This window comes from Lates calcarifer, linkage group LG3 (assembly GCF_001640805.2).
Source record: "Lates calcarifer isolate ASB-BC8 linkage group LG3, TLL_Latcal_v3, whole genome shotgun sequence".
NCBI lineage: Eukaryota > Metazoa > Chordata > Actinopteri > Centropomidae > Lates > Lates calcarifer.
The window spans coordinates 166,693-181,884 of NC_066835.1; the positions used below are offsets into that span (position 1 = coordinate 166,693).

A 15,192-nucleotide genomic window follows, 5' to 3' on the forward strand; every position below is an offset into this window, starting at 1 on the left:
AGTGGTCCTGAAGACTGCTGGTCTCTTCCACACACCTCGCTGACCCACAACCTGATGGCTGAGTTAAAAAGGAGGAGCAGAAACACTGGATATTTTTCAACATTTCTTTAATAAAAAAAAAACTAACCCATAGGGTTTCATACAAAAATACTTTGAAGTATCAAGGATGCATTGCAAACATACTTTCTCACAAATCAGTCTTTAACAGTGATTTTCTTTATGCCCTGAAAGAACAGAAGTTGTGAAATCACCACAGTGGAGATCTCACAGTGAAATATCGTCTAGGACAACTGCAGAACAGATACAATGATTATCCTCAAATAAGGTGCGTTCCATGGTATCAGAGCATGTCATCTGTACAAATCACGTTTGGCACTAACAGTGTCAAGAAAAAACAAAAAACAGCCAATCACTAAACTGGGGTTTGGAAATTAAATGTGAGGTTCAAACAAGTTTGGAGTGATTTACTTCAAAAAAAATTCACTCTCCACCTGCCAAACACAGTTCAAACTAAACAAACAGAAACTCTTGTGGGCAGAAGTGGAGCAAAATACGTCAATCAAGTGCAATAAAACAAAGGAATATTTTCAAACACTGGTACATAGGAAAATATGGATCCTGCATGACATTCTATTAGCATCTGATGACGATTATTCTACATGCTGTAATTCTCAAGAGGCAACAACATTAGACAATTCTTTTTACAGCAACAGAAGCTGACTTCTGTCAGTAAAATGGATGGTTCCACAAGCAAAATCCCTTAAAAACACAGGGTTTGACTGGAATGACAAAGCATTATGAGGAAAAGACAAACCCAAAAAAAAGCAAAGATGTCACAGCAGGCTTTGGGCTGACTCTTACAACATTTGGCCCCATTAACAGATTATAAAGTGGCTGCGAATGGACAGTGAGACCCTGACAGTTAAAGAGTCTCTGGAAGGACAGCTTATTCTGATAGGGAGCACCACAGGCTCTATGGTGCCACCTCCACATCTACCACCTGAAAAGCGTGGTGAAGACAGCTAACAGAACCGGAAAGCATCATTCTGTCCACCTCCAGTCTCGGCTTTAGTTTTCCATCCGACATGTCTCCCTCTGGAGTTTGGACCTTCTGCTCCTTTTCAAGTGCCTTAGATGAATGGTCCCTGAGAGCTGGACCACAGTCTCAGAATCCCTGCTGGACTTCAGCAGACTGGCATCATGCGAGCATTGCCACTGTACTCCTCCTCTGCCTGGGGGGGAGAATTATTAGTTAGACTATCACAAAGGTAACTTTGTATTAACTACAGAATGCTATGTTCAGTTATTCAAACAACTTGATTGGGACACACACCTCAGTGTATACAGGTGGCGGTGGGAACTGGAAGGCTGGAGTGTTCATGAAGATGGGGCTGTCGTCTCCGTCGAAGTCGTCCAGCAGAGGTGTGAGGGGCTGGTCCAGGCGGCAGTCGCGGGTGATGTCGGCGTAGCTGGGCGGCTCAGAGGGCATCCTGAGGGACACCCAGCTCTGAGAGGCGTTGCTGACCGAGCCCTCCTGGCTGCTCACGCTGCTGCTGCGGCTGCCTAGACCGGCAGTCCCAATGACCAGCGGCAGCTCCAGGATCAGCTTCTCACTACCAGGGATGTGGACGTAGATCTGGAAAAAGGATAATGGGTACATATTTTAAAACTGATTTTCAGTTTTCAAAAGGAATGGCCAAAAACCACTGGGTACTTGCTGAAGGTAGAGGCTTACCATCAGAGCGTACTCCACACGGATGATGTTGCAGCCCAGCATGGATGGTTTGATCTTTGGCACCCTGATGGTCTTCCCCTGCCAGGCATCACACATGCCAGAGATAATGTGGTTCCCTCTCACTGAGGACAGCTTCTGGCGGAAGACCTTGGTGCGGCCGTTAGCCTGGTAGATGTGTTTGGCGATGATGGCGGCCTTGGGTATCACAATGCGGGAGCAGGTGTTCTCGAACTTTGCATTGATGTAGATGTCTTCACCTTCGCAGAAACCACGCCGGTCAATTTTTGCATTCAGTGACACCTGGCCATCGGGGATGAACATGCAGGTGACCTTCTTCTCCTTCATGCCACCTGTGGGAGACTGAGGAAACGCAGGAGAGTAAGACTCCATGTCAAACTCAGCAGCACTGCACTAAATGTATATGTATGAATATGTTAAGCTAAGATAAGCCCATAAAATAAACCCTGTGTTATGCTGTGTCAGTGAACTCACCAACAGGTCTGGGGTGTTGACATCCAGGGGCTCCTCCACCTCAAAGGATTTCTTGCACTCGAGCGTCTGCTGCTGTGGCCTCTCTAACAGGGCCTTCACACAGTAGTGGACATAGCCAAACTTCCCCTTGTAGGATGACACCAACTGCCTATAACAAGGAGCGGAACAAGTGTCACTCAAAGGTTTTCCTCAAAACACTGCTCAGTGAAGAGGTTTACATCCACAGGCCTGTGGTATCATGTGAGCTGAGAAATGTTGCCTTACCCTTGCTGTGGGAGCTCAAATCCAAAGGAGTACTCGTATTTGTTGCCAGGCCTCAAAACGACAGATCCGTCTGAGTCTGGAAAGAGAAAATGAAATACGTTCAATTACCCTGTCAAATGACAAGCACATGTTCCTTATTTGAGTAATTAAGTTGCTTTGCTGAGTGTCTGGTGTGGCTGCTGACAGCGGTTTGATTCAACGTGTGAAATAAATATTCCTCAGTCTCCTCTATTTGCTTCAGTGTCTTTCTTTACTACATCAGAGTGGCTGTTCATACTGGCTTCATTCCGGTAATGCTGGTAAATAACAAAGCTGGTTTCAGACTGTGACAGTGTGAGAGCTTAGTGTCCGTACCTGTAGGCTGGTCGTCCAGTCGCAGTACTTCTTCGTATCGGAGGTACTCGGCCTCCTGTCGGCACCGCTGCTTGCCTTTAGCGTACTCCACTTTAGCGCAGCCCAGACCCAGGACCTTCACTGCGGACACTCGCGTCACCTCGTTCACCTCCACTTCTATCCGACCGGACACCTTGTCCCCGCCGCAGTAAAAAGTCTTACTGGGATCCGTAAAGGTAATTTGGAAGGTTTTCATTCTCTTCGTCATGGCCACCATGACTGCTTCCTGCAGGTACGCAAGCTAAAGATAAAGAAAAACGGAGGTGTGGATCCGTAGTCCTCAAATCGATCTCGACTTATCTGCTGTAAACAAAGGCGAGCCGCTGTTTTTATATGACGAGCTTCAGCGGGGCACGAGAAGCCAGAATGAACAGCATGGCTCAGCGCGTGCACACCGCTGCCATTGGTGGAAAACCTTTGTTTGTGTGAGCTCTAGCCAATCAGCGGCCGAAACCGACGCGTGGACACCGCGTGGCTGAGGGAATGTAGGACGTGCTGAGCGAATGTGAACACAGGAAGTGAGAGGCAGACAGAAAGAACAGAACATTTGTAGTAAACAGTGAAACCAGGGAAGGGTTGGTCTGGAAACCAGCATCCATCTGACTCACACAGTCACCTCATCACAGACACTGAACCCCAAAACCTACAGGGCCTGCTGTTAATGTTAATATACACACATACCCACAGAAAACATTAAGTATTTCACACTGAAGGTTATTGATGTAACATATATGAAATAATTATGAATAACATCCTAAAGAAATTGGAGTGTGGATGTTGGCTATTGTAAATGAATATAGTTGGTAGTATGAATGTAAGATACTTAATTCTGAATATTATAAATATTCATTTGGGCATTTTCAAACCTTTATCACAGGTTGGACTAAAGAGACGTGGCCTGGGGGGGTTTAGGTTTATGATTTTAAGACTCCCGGACTGAACTAACTGTGGAGATGTTTTAAACTCTTATTACTTGGTACATATACTTCCAGTAAGTAGTAAAGATTTCTGCATAATCATTCACAATGTATACATGTTACTGCATTTATTGACTACATTTATTGACTATTTACCCAATTCTGTCTCACAATTAACATTATTAACAACCTAAGCAGTATTGTGCATATACTATACAGCTATACTGCATCAGTAAAATAAGGTTTGTGTGAAATGTCTAGATTATATTTTTAGAATAGATGGGTGAAGGTCATGGGCAAATGATAAAATTGACCTGGGAAACTGATGAAACAGCTTTCAACTGTACGACACAGTCCACATTAGCAGACTGAGTTTTCAGAGACGTGTATGAGTGAAAGCTTTCTGTGATTCTGAGGACTTCACATTCATGTTGACTTCAATGTTGAGTTCAACAGTTCATTTCTGACCTTGGAAAGAGCAGTTAACTAATAGCTTAGAGTTTTATAAGTGTGCTGCTGGTGTTAAAGGCAAATATTTACAGTATATACCACCCACCCTGCTCTGTATGAGTACCATGCTTATTGTATGGCAAGGCTGCATCCCCACAGGCTGAGGAAGAAATATGGACTCCTGGAGCCCTGAAAGTTCCAGGGTCACTGTGTATCACTGTTTGTGCTAATTCCATTGACTTTTGTCTGGGAGTAAACATCAGTAAAGCACACTGTCAACTTACATGACACCCTGGCCAGTTATTAAGAAATCTGAAGAATCAGGAGAGGTCAAGGACAAAAAAAAAAAAAAGACTGGAAAGCCAAGAAAACTTTCAAAATCTGATGAGAAGTTTCCCTGTTTCTTCTTTGAGAAACCGAAAAAGTTCCAGCAAGGACCTGGCTCAGCATCTGGAAGCTTCATCAGGATGCCAAGTTGACCCTTCTACAGTCCAAAGAAGCTTGATCAGGAACGGTCTATGTGGAAATTTAGCTGCCAAGAAACCACTTTTGCAGAAGGGGAACGGGGTGAAAACGCTAAGATATGCTAAAGCTCACAACGATTGGAATGAAGATGTTGAATTATGGAGGGTTTGAAATGTTTAGTTCCAGTTGTCGACAATATGTGAGAAGAGCTGGAGAGAGATGGAAGAATAAGTGTTTGCAGCCTTCGGTGAAACATGGTAGACGGTCGGTGCTGGTTTGGGGCTGTATTTCTACCAGTGTTGTTGGTGATATTGTCTGAATTGATGGGGTCATGAATGCGGAAAAGTACAGACATGTTTTAATTCATTGTGCCATTCATTCTGTAAAGTGCCTGATATGAAATGGTTTCATTTTTCAGCATGATAATGATCTGAAGCACACTGCTAATGCAGTGAAAAACAACTGATAAGACAGTCATGGAGTGACCTCCACAGAGTCCACACCTGAATATTACAGAGGCAGTATGGGATCACCTGGACAGACAAAGAAAGAAAAGACAGCCTAAATCCAAAGCAGGGAAGTGCTGAAAGAAGCTTGGTAAAATATACCAGAAGATTACTTCTGAATCTTTAAGACAGTGTCCCCAAATGAGTTCGATGTGCTTAGTGCCAAGAGAGGTCACACTAAATACTTTTGCCTGTAGAGGCCATTTTGTTCTGAAAATTGTGTTTTTAAAATTTTTCTGCACATATTTCCTGTTTTTTTCTGTTTGTATCTCATCAAAAAGGCCTAAAAATAAATATGGATGGTCATTAAATCTTTAAATGACAAAGCTTTTTCACAGTACTACATATATACAACATACCTAGGTAACAAGGTTAATTAGTGTATATGTTGTGTGAGCTGAACATTTTATATTGGCAGGGCTGCCTGTCTGTGTGTCCACCTGGCTGACTGCCCACACACAACAATACGTTCCTCACACTCCATTTGGAGTTTTTGAATGTGTGTGACACTCAGGATTTTTTCTTCCTAGTTACACAGGTGTTTCTTTTGTAATGTGTTTGTATGGTGTAATGTGATCTGCTCAACCCACTGTTGTTGCTGGGGCTTGGACCAGAAGCTGTTTTTGGATCTGATGAGATTTCATTGTGAACTTTCACCCACTGGAGAATTTTCTACCATAAAACTTTTAGAGGAATTTTTGTGTCGTAGAGTTTGGTTCACCCGCACAATGCTACTGAAAACACAACACAAAACAACCTCAAATGACGCAGGCGCCTCATTTCAGCCGGCAGGTCTCGCCCCTCTGTGGGAGGGGCAGGGGACCTATTACGTGTCTGTGTCTCATGTCCAGTCTGATTGTTGAAGGTTGCCAGCTTGTGTCTTGACTGAGAATGGGGCTGTTGATCAGCTCTGAAGGTGAGCTGTGCTGTCTGATGTTGCACTCCCAATGATAAAACAAAGCGTATATGATTTGATTGTACTGTCATATATTACTGAAGATTAAGAGAGGTTTGTGTGATTGGGCAAAGAATCTAGTCTGACCAGTGAATGAGATCAGTGCAGGCTTATCAGCCAGTGAGTCAGCTGGGGTAGAGAGAGGTGCACAAACCAACACAGGGCTGTGGTAAAAATTAGCTTAGGAAGGTTCCTAACTGACCCTGAAGTATCTGAGTCTAAGCCATGATCAGAGCTGGTCCAGGTCTCTAAAGGAGCTTCAGTGCTTCCTGAGGGGATACAGGATACACTGGACCTTCCTTGAATGAAAGGAAAGGAGGTAATGCCGTCCCACAGTTCCTTGCGGCAGCAGCACTTAAAGGGATGCACCACAGCAGACCCATGTACATGAAGAAACAGCAGAGCACCTGTTTTATGTTTGTGACATGATCCAGCACTTATGGAATCCTTTGTGACTGGCTGAGCTCCAAATCCATAAATCCAGATTTCCTCTCTTTATCCAGTTATGAGTCGTCATGAAGATTAAATTTTATTTTTAACAATATCATCATCATTACAAAATACTATATACATAAGTGTCATTTCATTATATAACCCCCATTGTGAAATGCAGAGTGGATCAATGGATCAGCTTCAGTCTTTTCATGTAATTGCATGTGTGTTTGTTCTTCCTGTGTGTAACTGATGGTTAAATGTTCCCTGTATATAAACTGAAAACATCCTTTCATCAGGAACTCATGTCATTTTATTTGATATAAATTGCGACCTTCAGTAATTCTTAAATTATTTTTAGCTAGGAGTATTTTAGTATCTTGCTAAATTTGCACATGTATTTTTATTTTTTATAAATTGCGACCTTTAGTAATTCTTAACTCACTTCCAGCTCAGATTATTTAAGACACTGTTTTGTCGTTTCTGCACCTTGCACTCAAGTTATTTGGGGTAATATCTATGTATTTAGTTAGTATACTTTTGTATCATGCTGTTCTTTCTGTACTGTGTTGCCTTTTATTGTTGTCACCTGAAAGTTAAAGTTCACAAATAGTTCAGGGAAGTTTTCTGTGTGAGGATTACATTTTTGTTCTCAGGTCTTCAATGCACATTTTGGGTTTTTAGTCATGGTTTCATCACTATTCACCCTCCGGTCTCTCTTACTCCTCATGGGTGGCATTTAGTGTCAATTCATTAAAAAAAAAAAAATCACTTTATTTTTCATTTTTCCAGTCAAATATGTGGGACATTCATGTCGTTGGTGAAAATGCCTGTTTCTATAACAGCTGGACACAAATGTTCAAGTGTTTCATTGTTTTATAGCAGTCACACCATGCAGCCCTAAAGAAATTTGCATATGGAAGCTTAATGATGTTGTTAGTGCAAACTAACATAAACTCCTGACTACACTGTTACTGTATGTGTACTAGTCCACATACAGTGTTATATACATGTTACAGAGCATGCCCATTAGCTCAGCTAGTACAAACTACATGTGGCTCATGTCCACTTTGGCAGAAAGAAGTCACAAATAAAGGAGTTCACCTTCAGATTTTTTGCACAGTTTTGCAATATTAAATACAATCAGGTCTTTAACAGTGTCTTAAAAATAAATAAATAAATGGGTGAATGATATATAATTTTTTACAGCGTCTCGAGATAACTTCTGTTGTGAATTGGCACTATATAAATAAAATTTGACTTGACTTGACTATTTATTCAATATATTCACTCCACCCATAGCTTAGCTCCTGAATGTCCTGAATGTAACATATAACTGTGGAGAGCAGTGAACAAATAGTAGCTTTTAACTATGAAAAGGTAAGAAAGCCCTGCCAAAATATAGTTATACATTATATTATATACATAATATACGTATATTACAAACAGCAACCATTTCTCATTTAAAATTCCCAAAACACAGTTTAAACTCCACTGATCTTAGCCTGTAATAAAGCTTCCAACTTAAAAATGACGTGTTTTTCAAGCTCCATAGTATGATATGTTTTATATTTTAGATTCTTTAAAGTAGCCACCTTTTGCTTTAATGGCAGCTTTGCACACTCTTGACCTTCTCTCAGTCAGATTCATGACGTAGTCACCTGGAGTGGTTTTCCAACAGTCTTGAAGGAGTTCCCAGAGGTGCTGAGCACTTCACTCTGCAGTCCAACTCATCCCAAACCATCTCACTTGGGTTTAGGTCAGGTGACTGTGGAGGCCAGGTCACCTGACACAGCACTCCATCACTCTCCTTCTTGGTCAGATAGTCTTTATAAAGCCAGGAGGTGTGTTTGTTGTCATTGTCCTGTTGAAAAACTAATGATGGTCCCACTAAGCACAAACCAGAGGGGATGGCATGTCACTGCAGAATGCTGTGGTAGCCGCGCTGGTTAAGTGTGCAGCTCTCTGTGAAGCATTTATGGGCTCTAATCTGAGGGGCTGTTAATTTTCTGCATTGACTGACCTTCATGTCTTAAAGTAATGATGGACTGTTGTTTCTCTTTACTTAGTTGAGTGGTTCTTGCCATAATATGGATTAGAACAGAGGCTATTGACTGTATAGAACTGTGTACCAACCCTAACTCTGCACAGCACAACTCAAACTCAGCCAGGCTGGTCCTGTAGCAGTCTCCTTATATATCCACGAAGTCTGCTGGCATAGCCCAGAGGCATCATCTGATGACTGATTAGAATCTTTGGAAGTTAACAAACACTGAAACATATTGCCAAAGAAATGGGAAAAAAAAAGTTTGGTTTTCAAATGGAGAGTAAAAAAATGAGTTTGGAAATAAAATCACACCAAAATTTAAAGTCTATTTAAATTAGAAAATCTTCTACAAAAAATACTAAAATGTTGATTTGCAAAAGCTGTCTATTTTATGATCAACGTATCTGACCACTTGTATATTATATTCCTTATTTTACATCTTAATGTTACGGTGCTGCCATTTATGACATTAGTGATTTGAATTGTCCTTTTTGAAATTGATTTACTTATGAGGGGGTTTATTTTTGCATTGCAACAGGCATTTAAAGGTTCATGTTAGAACATGTTGTCATGTCAGTACAAGAATGTACAGGCGCATTGAGATCAAAATCCCTGCAGGATTTTTAGCTATGTACTTTTTCCACAAACTTTTTGAAGCACTCTCATATTTGAATTGTATTGTAATGTATCAAAAATTTTAAATGAATGGTCAGCATTTTGATCTGTATCCAGATCTACATTCATGATTTGTATGTAGTCTATAAACCAGTCATTGTGTTCATAGAAACACACTGCCCACTAGTGGAGGAAATATGCTGCTACAGTTACAGTTGCTGTTTTTAACAGCAGCCAGGGGCAAAAGTCATCTCGTAGCAGGGAAGTGTACAAACTAGCCATACATCAATTCCACATGCCATTTAAACACATTCTGAATTCTTATGTTCAGATAGGAGAGAAACAAGGTCTGGGGACGAGAAGTGTATTTATTTGTTATTGTGTACACAGCATATAGAACAAAGTTGATGTGATGCAGTAAAACACACGGCTGCTTTAGCCAACATCATTCTAAAAAGCAACTGTTAACGTTGTTCTGAGGCGAGTGACCGTACGTCCTCACAGCTGCTCAGTGATGGCTCTGCACCAACCTGCTGCTTCTGAAAATAAAGAAAATAGTTACACTCAACAGTAGTCATGTGCAGGGTGCTGCAGTCATTCTACTCATGCAGAACTTTGTTTTGACAATGATACATATCAAATATTAGGTGATGGCAACATAAACTGATAATCAAAGACAGGTCATGTTCCCAGTAGGCCTTCACAGCAGGCTGCTGCAGAAGACTACTGGGATGGTTTTTGTTTTCTGGTCAACTCCACAGCAAGTCAGGAACACAGAGTCCTGAAAGCCTTGGTATATGACCAACTCCAAACACTGGAGCCCTGCCCCCACCCCACCAAACACAAAGAAAAACTTACAGTGAGGCAGCTGGCAGTCATGTATCCCAGACGGTTTCAGGATTCTGAAACAAAATGACCTTCAATTACATTCCAATTCCCTCATTTCAGCACATTTTATCCAATCAGTTCAGCTTTCCCTGAGTTGTTCAGCACCTCAGGTACAGCATCATTCCCATTTTCTATTGTTTCCTGCACATTTCATTAATATGTAGGTGATGACTAGGTGTGTTGGAGATGACCTGGTCAGCTTTCCCAAAACTCAATGATTCATCCTCTTCAATCTCTGTCCAAGTGCTTTTGTTTTTTAAATATTACCTCATGTTGCTTTTAAATCTGCCTGGACGCCTTATGTAAAGCACTGAATTACCTTGTTAATAAAATGAGCTACACAGATTAATCTGTCTTCTCTTGGAATGACACTAGCATTGTACAGTAAATGACTACATTAAGCCATTTCCATACACTTTTTCATGTTCCTACTAACTACCCCATGTACAATTTGATTGGGGTGCAAAAAATACCCTCAGTATTATAATACAAGGAGTACAGTCTTGACCTGCTGTGTATGAAAAGTGCCTTGAAATAACTTCTGTTGTGATTTGGTGCTATGTTTGAATTAATGCCCAAATATGGCCTGACAAACTGCTGAGCACCTGCTGAGCTCTGACACACAATTTCCCCCATATCAGTAAAATAAACAGCGTTCAGACCTGACATTATGAAAGAGTGAATAACTGACAGCAGCAGCAGAGGGAGGACAGGAGGACTGACTGACTGCTACTTGTCAAACTGGCAGAGTACATCACTTCACTGATCATCACATGTTCTGCAGTAATATCCCATCATGCTCATGGGAGTGAACACGTGGTAAAGCGAAACTACAGATTTCCTCTCTGAGGCATTTCCAACGACATGGCCCTACAGTTAAAGGTCTGTCGGGATAGACCTCAGCTTTCACTGGTAGAGACCACTCATCCAGTCACTTCCAGTTATTTGACTTCACTCACCTTTGACAGCCTGCTATGGTCTGGGATCAGGAGGCTACCCTGCTGCAGCTCCAACCTGGAGGAACAATCAAGATTTAAGTGTCTGATAATCAGAGCTCTCTATAAGCACCTTAACTGTTACAGCTTATACTGTTAGAGCTCTGTGCTAAAACCACATGGATACATTCATGTAAACTCAAACCAGGAAAATGGTTTTAGAAAGTCTGGAATGATTCTAAGATGAGTGTTTCAACAAATATACCAGGACTCCAAACACAGGCAGCATGGAGACCAACGATGCCGGTGTTGAGTTTGTCTAGCACTGACTTTTTGAACAAACCAGCTGATCACACAGCTGGCTGCAGATTACCACACAGTGCACTTCATTTGTCTCTGTTGGCTCGGTGTACAAAACAAATGGCCATAAATCCAACAAATCATTTTTTACAGACAACACCCTTCTATATCAGTTGAAATTCAAGATACAGATTGTGGCCTCAGTATTTTTCTGTGTGGATTGTGGCAGATTTCAGCCTGGTTATTCCAAATACTCTGACTTCACTCACCTCTGAAGCCCTCCTGAAGTCTGGGACTGGAAGTCTATCCTTTGCTGCAGCTCAAACCTAGAGGAAGGTTAGGGATGAGAGTGAGAAATGTGTTAACAGAGGACCAGAGGGACACACAGATATAAGTGCAGGGATGACAACCTGGGCTTGTGTGTGTGTGTCAGCATAGTGTAACATCAGTTCACTTGTGATAGTTTGTCCTGATTAATTACAAAAATGACCAATAAGAAATTCAGGACTGGCCTGTGGGTTTTGCTTTTCTGTTTGATTATATGGAGGACATTTAAACAATGTAATCCAGTAGCCTCCATAACAATACGTTTTTATTTCTTGTTGCATAAACATGCATTTATCTTAAGCATACTTTTCCCTTTTAGAGAAGAGCAGTATCTTCTTACAACCTCACATGAATGAAGAATGATCTCAATCAGCATCAGACAGTACTCTGCATAATCCTGGATCCCAGTTTAGTTTAGTTACTGGAATCAGCAGTGGGAGAAAGGGGATCTGTTTATTCCCAAGTTCCTCTTTGAATGAGCAAATCCACACTTGAATTTTTACTCTGCACCCGACAGTCAGTTTTCAATCAACACTACGAGTCCCCAGTTCAAAGAGAAAGAGACGACAACAGCTCTTTGCGTCATCACTAAATACTCCTTTAGGGCAATTAGTGCAGATGTATGAACTATTAGCAAGAGAATGAGCTTGTTTCAACAAAAATACCAGGACTCCAAACACAGGCAGCATGGAGACCAACGATGCCAGATGTTGAGTTTGTCTAGCACTGACTTTTGAGCAAACCAGCTGATCACACAGCTGGCTGCAGATACCACACAGTGCTGTCCCTGTGTACTTGTGAGTTACTAGTTTACCCCCCCCCCGTGTGCATCGTACACATCACTGATGATGCTGGTGCCTTTTACCTTTCAAGATGTTGCGTTTTCCTCATGGCATCATCTCTATTCATGTCGAGCAGGCACCTGCTGTTTGTTTTCACACTCTGGAGTGGTGTCATGGAAAAAAAGAGTCATGCTAACACACACCCTCTGTATGTTGCTGCATCAGTGCTGAAGGCCAGGACAGTGAGGAGCCCTACAGGAGGCAGAGGAAGGATTAAGGTGAGAATGTGTTTCCAGAACCATCAACATATTCACTTATCAGCAGCATGTTGTTCAGAGAGGCAGCTGTCACTCACACTTCAGAGCAGTTGAACATATTTAGCCAATCATCATAACACTTAGTCAACACTAGATGCATTCTGTAATTCAACTTACCCTGCTGTACTCAGGTCTTCTCCAGCACCTGGAAAACATGATATGGGACAGTTTATATTCACTACCATTAAAAAAAACAACTAAAAAACATTGACCTGCCAAATGTAACATCTGTTAGTTCCCATTAGTAACACTGCTGCAGAGTCAACAGCAGTGGGTTGCAAGAGAATGAATTGCTCTCTGCACTGTATGCCCTCTACAGCCCACGTGTCAGGACCAGAGCACATACTGTGCCAACAACAGTATACAGTATAGCCTTTCACTTAATGAAATGGATTGTGTATCACTGTCATAGTTCTGCCACTGTTAAAAAGAGCAGGTTTAATGGACAGACAACATGTCCAGGCTGTCTTTGGGGCAGAGGGTCTCTTAGAGGGAGCCAAGTCAGCAGTTAGAACAGACTGCAGCAGGATGGCCAAGAAGAATGATGTCACAAATGTTACCTCACTGAATCTCCATCCTTGTTCAGCATCAACTCCTCCATAACATTTCATAGCACGTCTCTGTATCCATCCAGCTCCCAGTGACAGACTGCAATAATCAATGCAGTTGCATTTGATTTGGCACGAGGTACGTGTCCTGAAAGCAGAGTTTAGTTTTAATTTTAGGTCAAAAGTTTTGGTACAGTCTTATATTTTAGTTATAGGACATGCACTGTGAATAAAGACCAGTCTTAAATTAGCAGGGATACAGCAACAGTAAAGAAGGTTCATTTTGTTTCTTCAAAAGACCACTCCAATCTACTACCAACACAAATACTAACCTCATGTCCCAGGGGGTCATCACAAACTGATGGATAAGTCACAGCCTGTATTACAAAAAACAAGAAAAAAGAAAGTTGGTTTTCATCTGAAAATGTATTAACCTTGATCTGCCTCTAAAGCACACTGGGTGATCACTTACACCAGAATATTACATGAAATAAACTAGACAGAAGGTGAATGTGCCAGGCCTCATTGTCACCATTCAGCAACCAATAGTGCAGAGGTGAAAGCAAAACCTGACTTTATATAGCCACCACTGTCCTGGGATCAGCCCACTGCACAGGACAAGCCCCTTGACGAGTCTGTTCTGTGGCTCTGGTGTGGGACACACTGATCCACATATCTGGATTGGACATGTTCAACTCTTGTAACTAATTTGAAATCTTGATGGACGCAGCACTGGTATCATTTAAGACCCCCTCCAGCACCCCCGCTATTATTTGTTTCTGTGTTCCCATTCTTAAAGTAATCCAGATCACTTGGTTAATATTGCACTGTTACTGTTAGTACATTGTGGATTGTGTCATGGGGTGCAGTTGTACAATCATTATCATTATTGGCGAATTTAATTAATTTGATCCATAACACATTCTGACTGCAGGTAGATGTGTTAGTAGATACAGTAGCAGTGCTATGGGCAATGACTGAAAGCATGGTTGTTGAGACAGAGACATGGAGGGACAGCGGAGTAAATACCCCGGCTCTGCCAGGAACTGCTGACCCAGCGGGAAGAGCAGGAAAAGTCGCGGGGAAACAGACGCCTGGCGCGGTCACAACGTTCCTGTAACCGTCATGCAACGCTCGTGGCGCGTCCTCGAATCGAGAGACGTTTGCTTGAACTTTTTACAGGGAGAGTAGGAAGGGTTTTTCTAACGGGGGAAAAAAACACGGTCCATGGCGGGACTTCAGACCTGCTACGTTAGGACTTAAACACGGACCGCGGTCAGACCACCTCAGTTCTACAGAGGATTTTTTCGAAGCCGATAGCCGCATTAGCATCGACTTAGCTGACAACCAAATCACTATGCTAAGTGAGGACAACGTGGTGTCCTGAAGGCCTTGACCAATACACAACGTGAACCTAATCTCGGCAGCCGTGTGTTAGTCTGTAGTCTGTTACTCTCTGTGTTCTGTGCGGTGTCTGTTGAGAAAACGGTGAATGACTTATTTATTTTTACCTGTTGCTGACGAAGTCCTGCTACAGCCTCCAGACTCACTCTCAACAGAAGAGGAAAAGGCCGCAAACTGTGTGTCGCAAATATATATAGGACACGTTACGTCATTTGAAATCTTCTTCGTTTTTCCGGCAGACTAGGCACGGTTTAGTGCATTACTGCCTCCCATTGGTGTTATAACGTTATTGCTACCATTGGTAACTGAGCCCTATATCTTATGCATAACACTTCAAGAACCGTGTGCTTACAGTATGCTGCCGCCTCAGTGAAGTCCACATTTCATGACTGAGGTGACTGTCTCAAGTCCAAGTCTCAC

General features: G+C 42.1%; 1 protein-coding gene, 2 long non-coding RNA genes and 4 other non-coding genes across 7 annotated transcripts in view; 1 reads left to right on the forward strand and 6 right to left on the reverse strand.

Annotated features, from left to right (window-relative positions):
- Nucleotides 1–15,192, forward strand: part of LOC127143692 (uncharacterized) — a 28,332-nt gene that overhangs the window by 5,293 nt on the left and 7,847 nt on the right. The gene's annotated exons all lie outside the window — the stretch shown is intronic.
- Nucleotides 91–3,190, reverse strand: LOC108896208 (thioredoxin-interacting protein-like). The gene is made up of 6 exons (XM_018695247.2): nt 2,846–3,190; nt 2,492–2,567; nt 2,228–2,375; nt 1,736–2,095; nt 1,334–1,636; nt 91–1,232 (listed from the first exon to the last, which is right to left on the reverse strand). Exons 1-6 carry the CDS (start codon nt 3,099–3,101, stop codon nt 1,185–1,187), a joined length of 1,191 nt encoding a protein of 396 aa, XP_018550763.1. The 5' UTR covers nt 3,102–3,190; the 3' UTR covers nt 91–1,184.
- Nucleotides 9,620–15,192, reverse strand: part of LOC108879444 (uncharacterized) — a 27,905-nt gene continuing 22,332 nt past the window's right edge. Inside the window, exon 9 of the long non-coding RNA XR_007815275.1 lies at nt 9,620–9,810. This is a non-coding gene — a long non-coding RNA (uncharacterized LOC108879444). The remainder of the gene's footprint in view (nt 9,811–15,192) is intronic.
- On the reverse strand, nt 10,931–11,063 carry LOC127142322 (small nucleolar RNA SNORA18). Its single transcript, XR_007812908.1, has one exon. It is a non-coding gene; the product is annotated as a small nucleolar RNA SNORA18 (small nucleolar RNA).
- Nucleotides 11,340–11,478, reverse strand: LOC127142315 (small nucleolar RNA SNORA8). Its single transcript, XR_007812901.1, has one exon. It is a non-coding gene; the product is annotated as a small nucleolar RNA SNORA8 (small nucleolar RNA).
- On the reverse strand, nt 12,367–12,504 carry LOC127142309 (small nucleolar RNA SNORA8). Its single transcript, XR_007812895.1, has one exon. It is a non-coding gene; the product is annotated as a small nucleolar RNA SNORA8 (small nucleolar RNA).
- On the reverse strand, nt 12,830–12,901 carry LOC127142305 (small nucleolar RNA Z40). Its single transcript, XR_007812891.1, has one exon. It is a non-coding gene; the product is annotated as a small nucleolar RNA Z40 (small nucleolar RNA).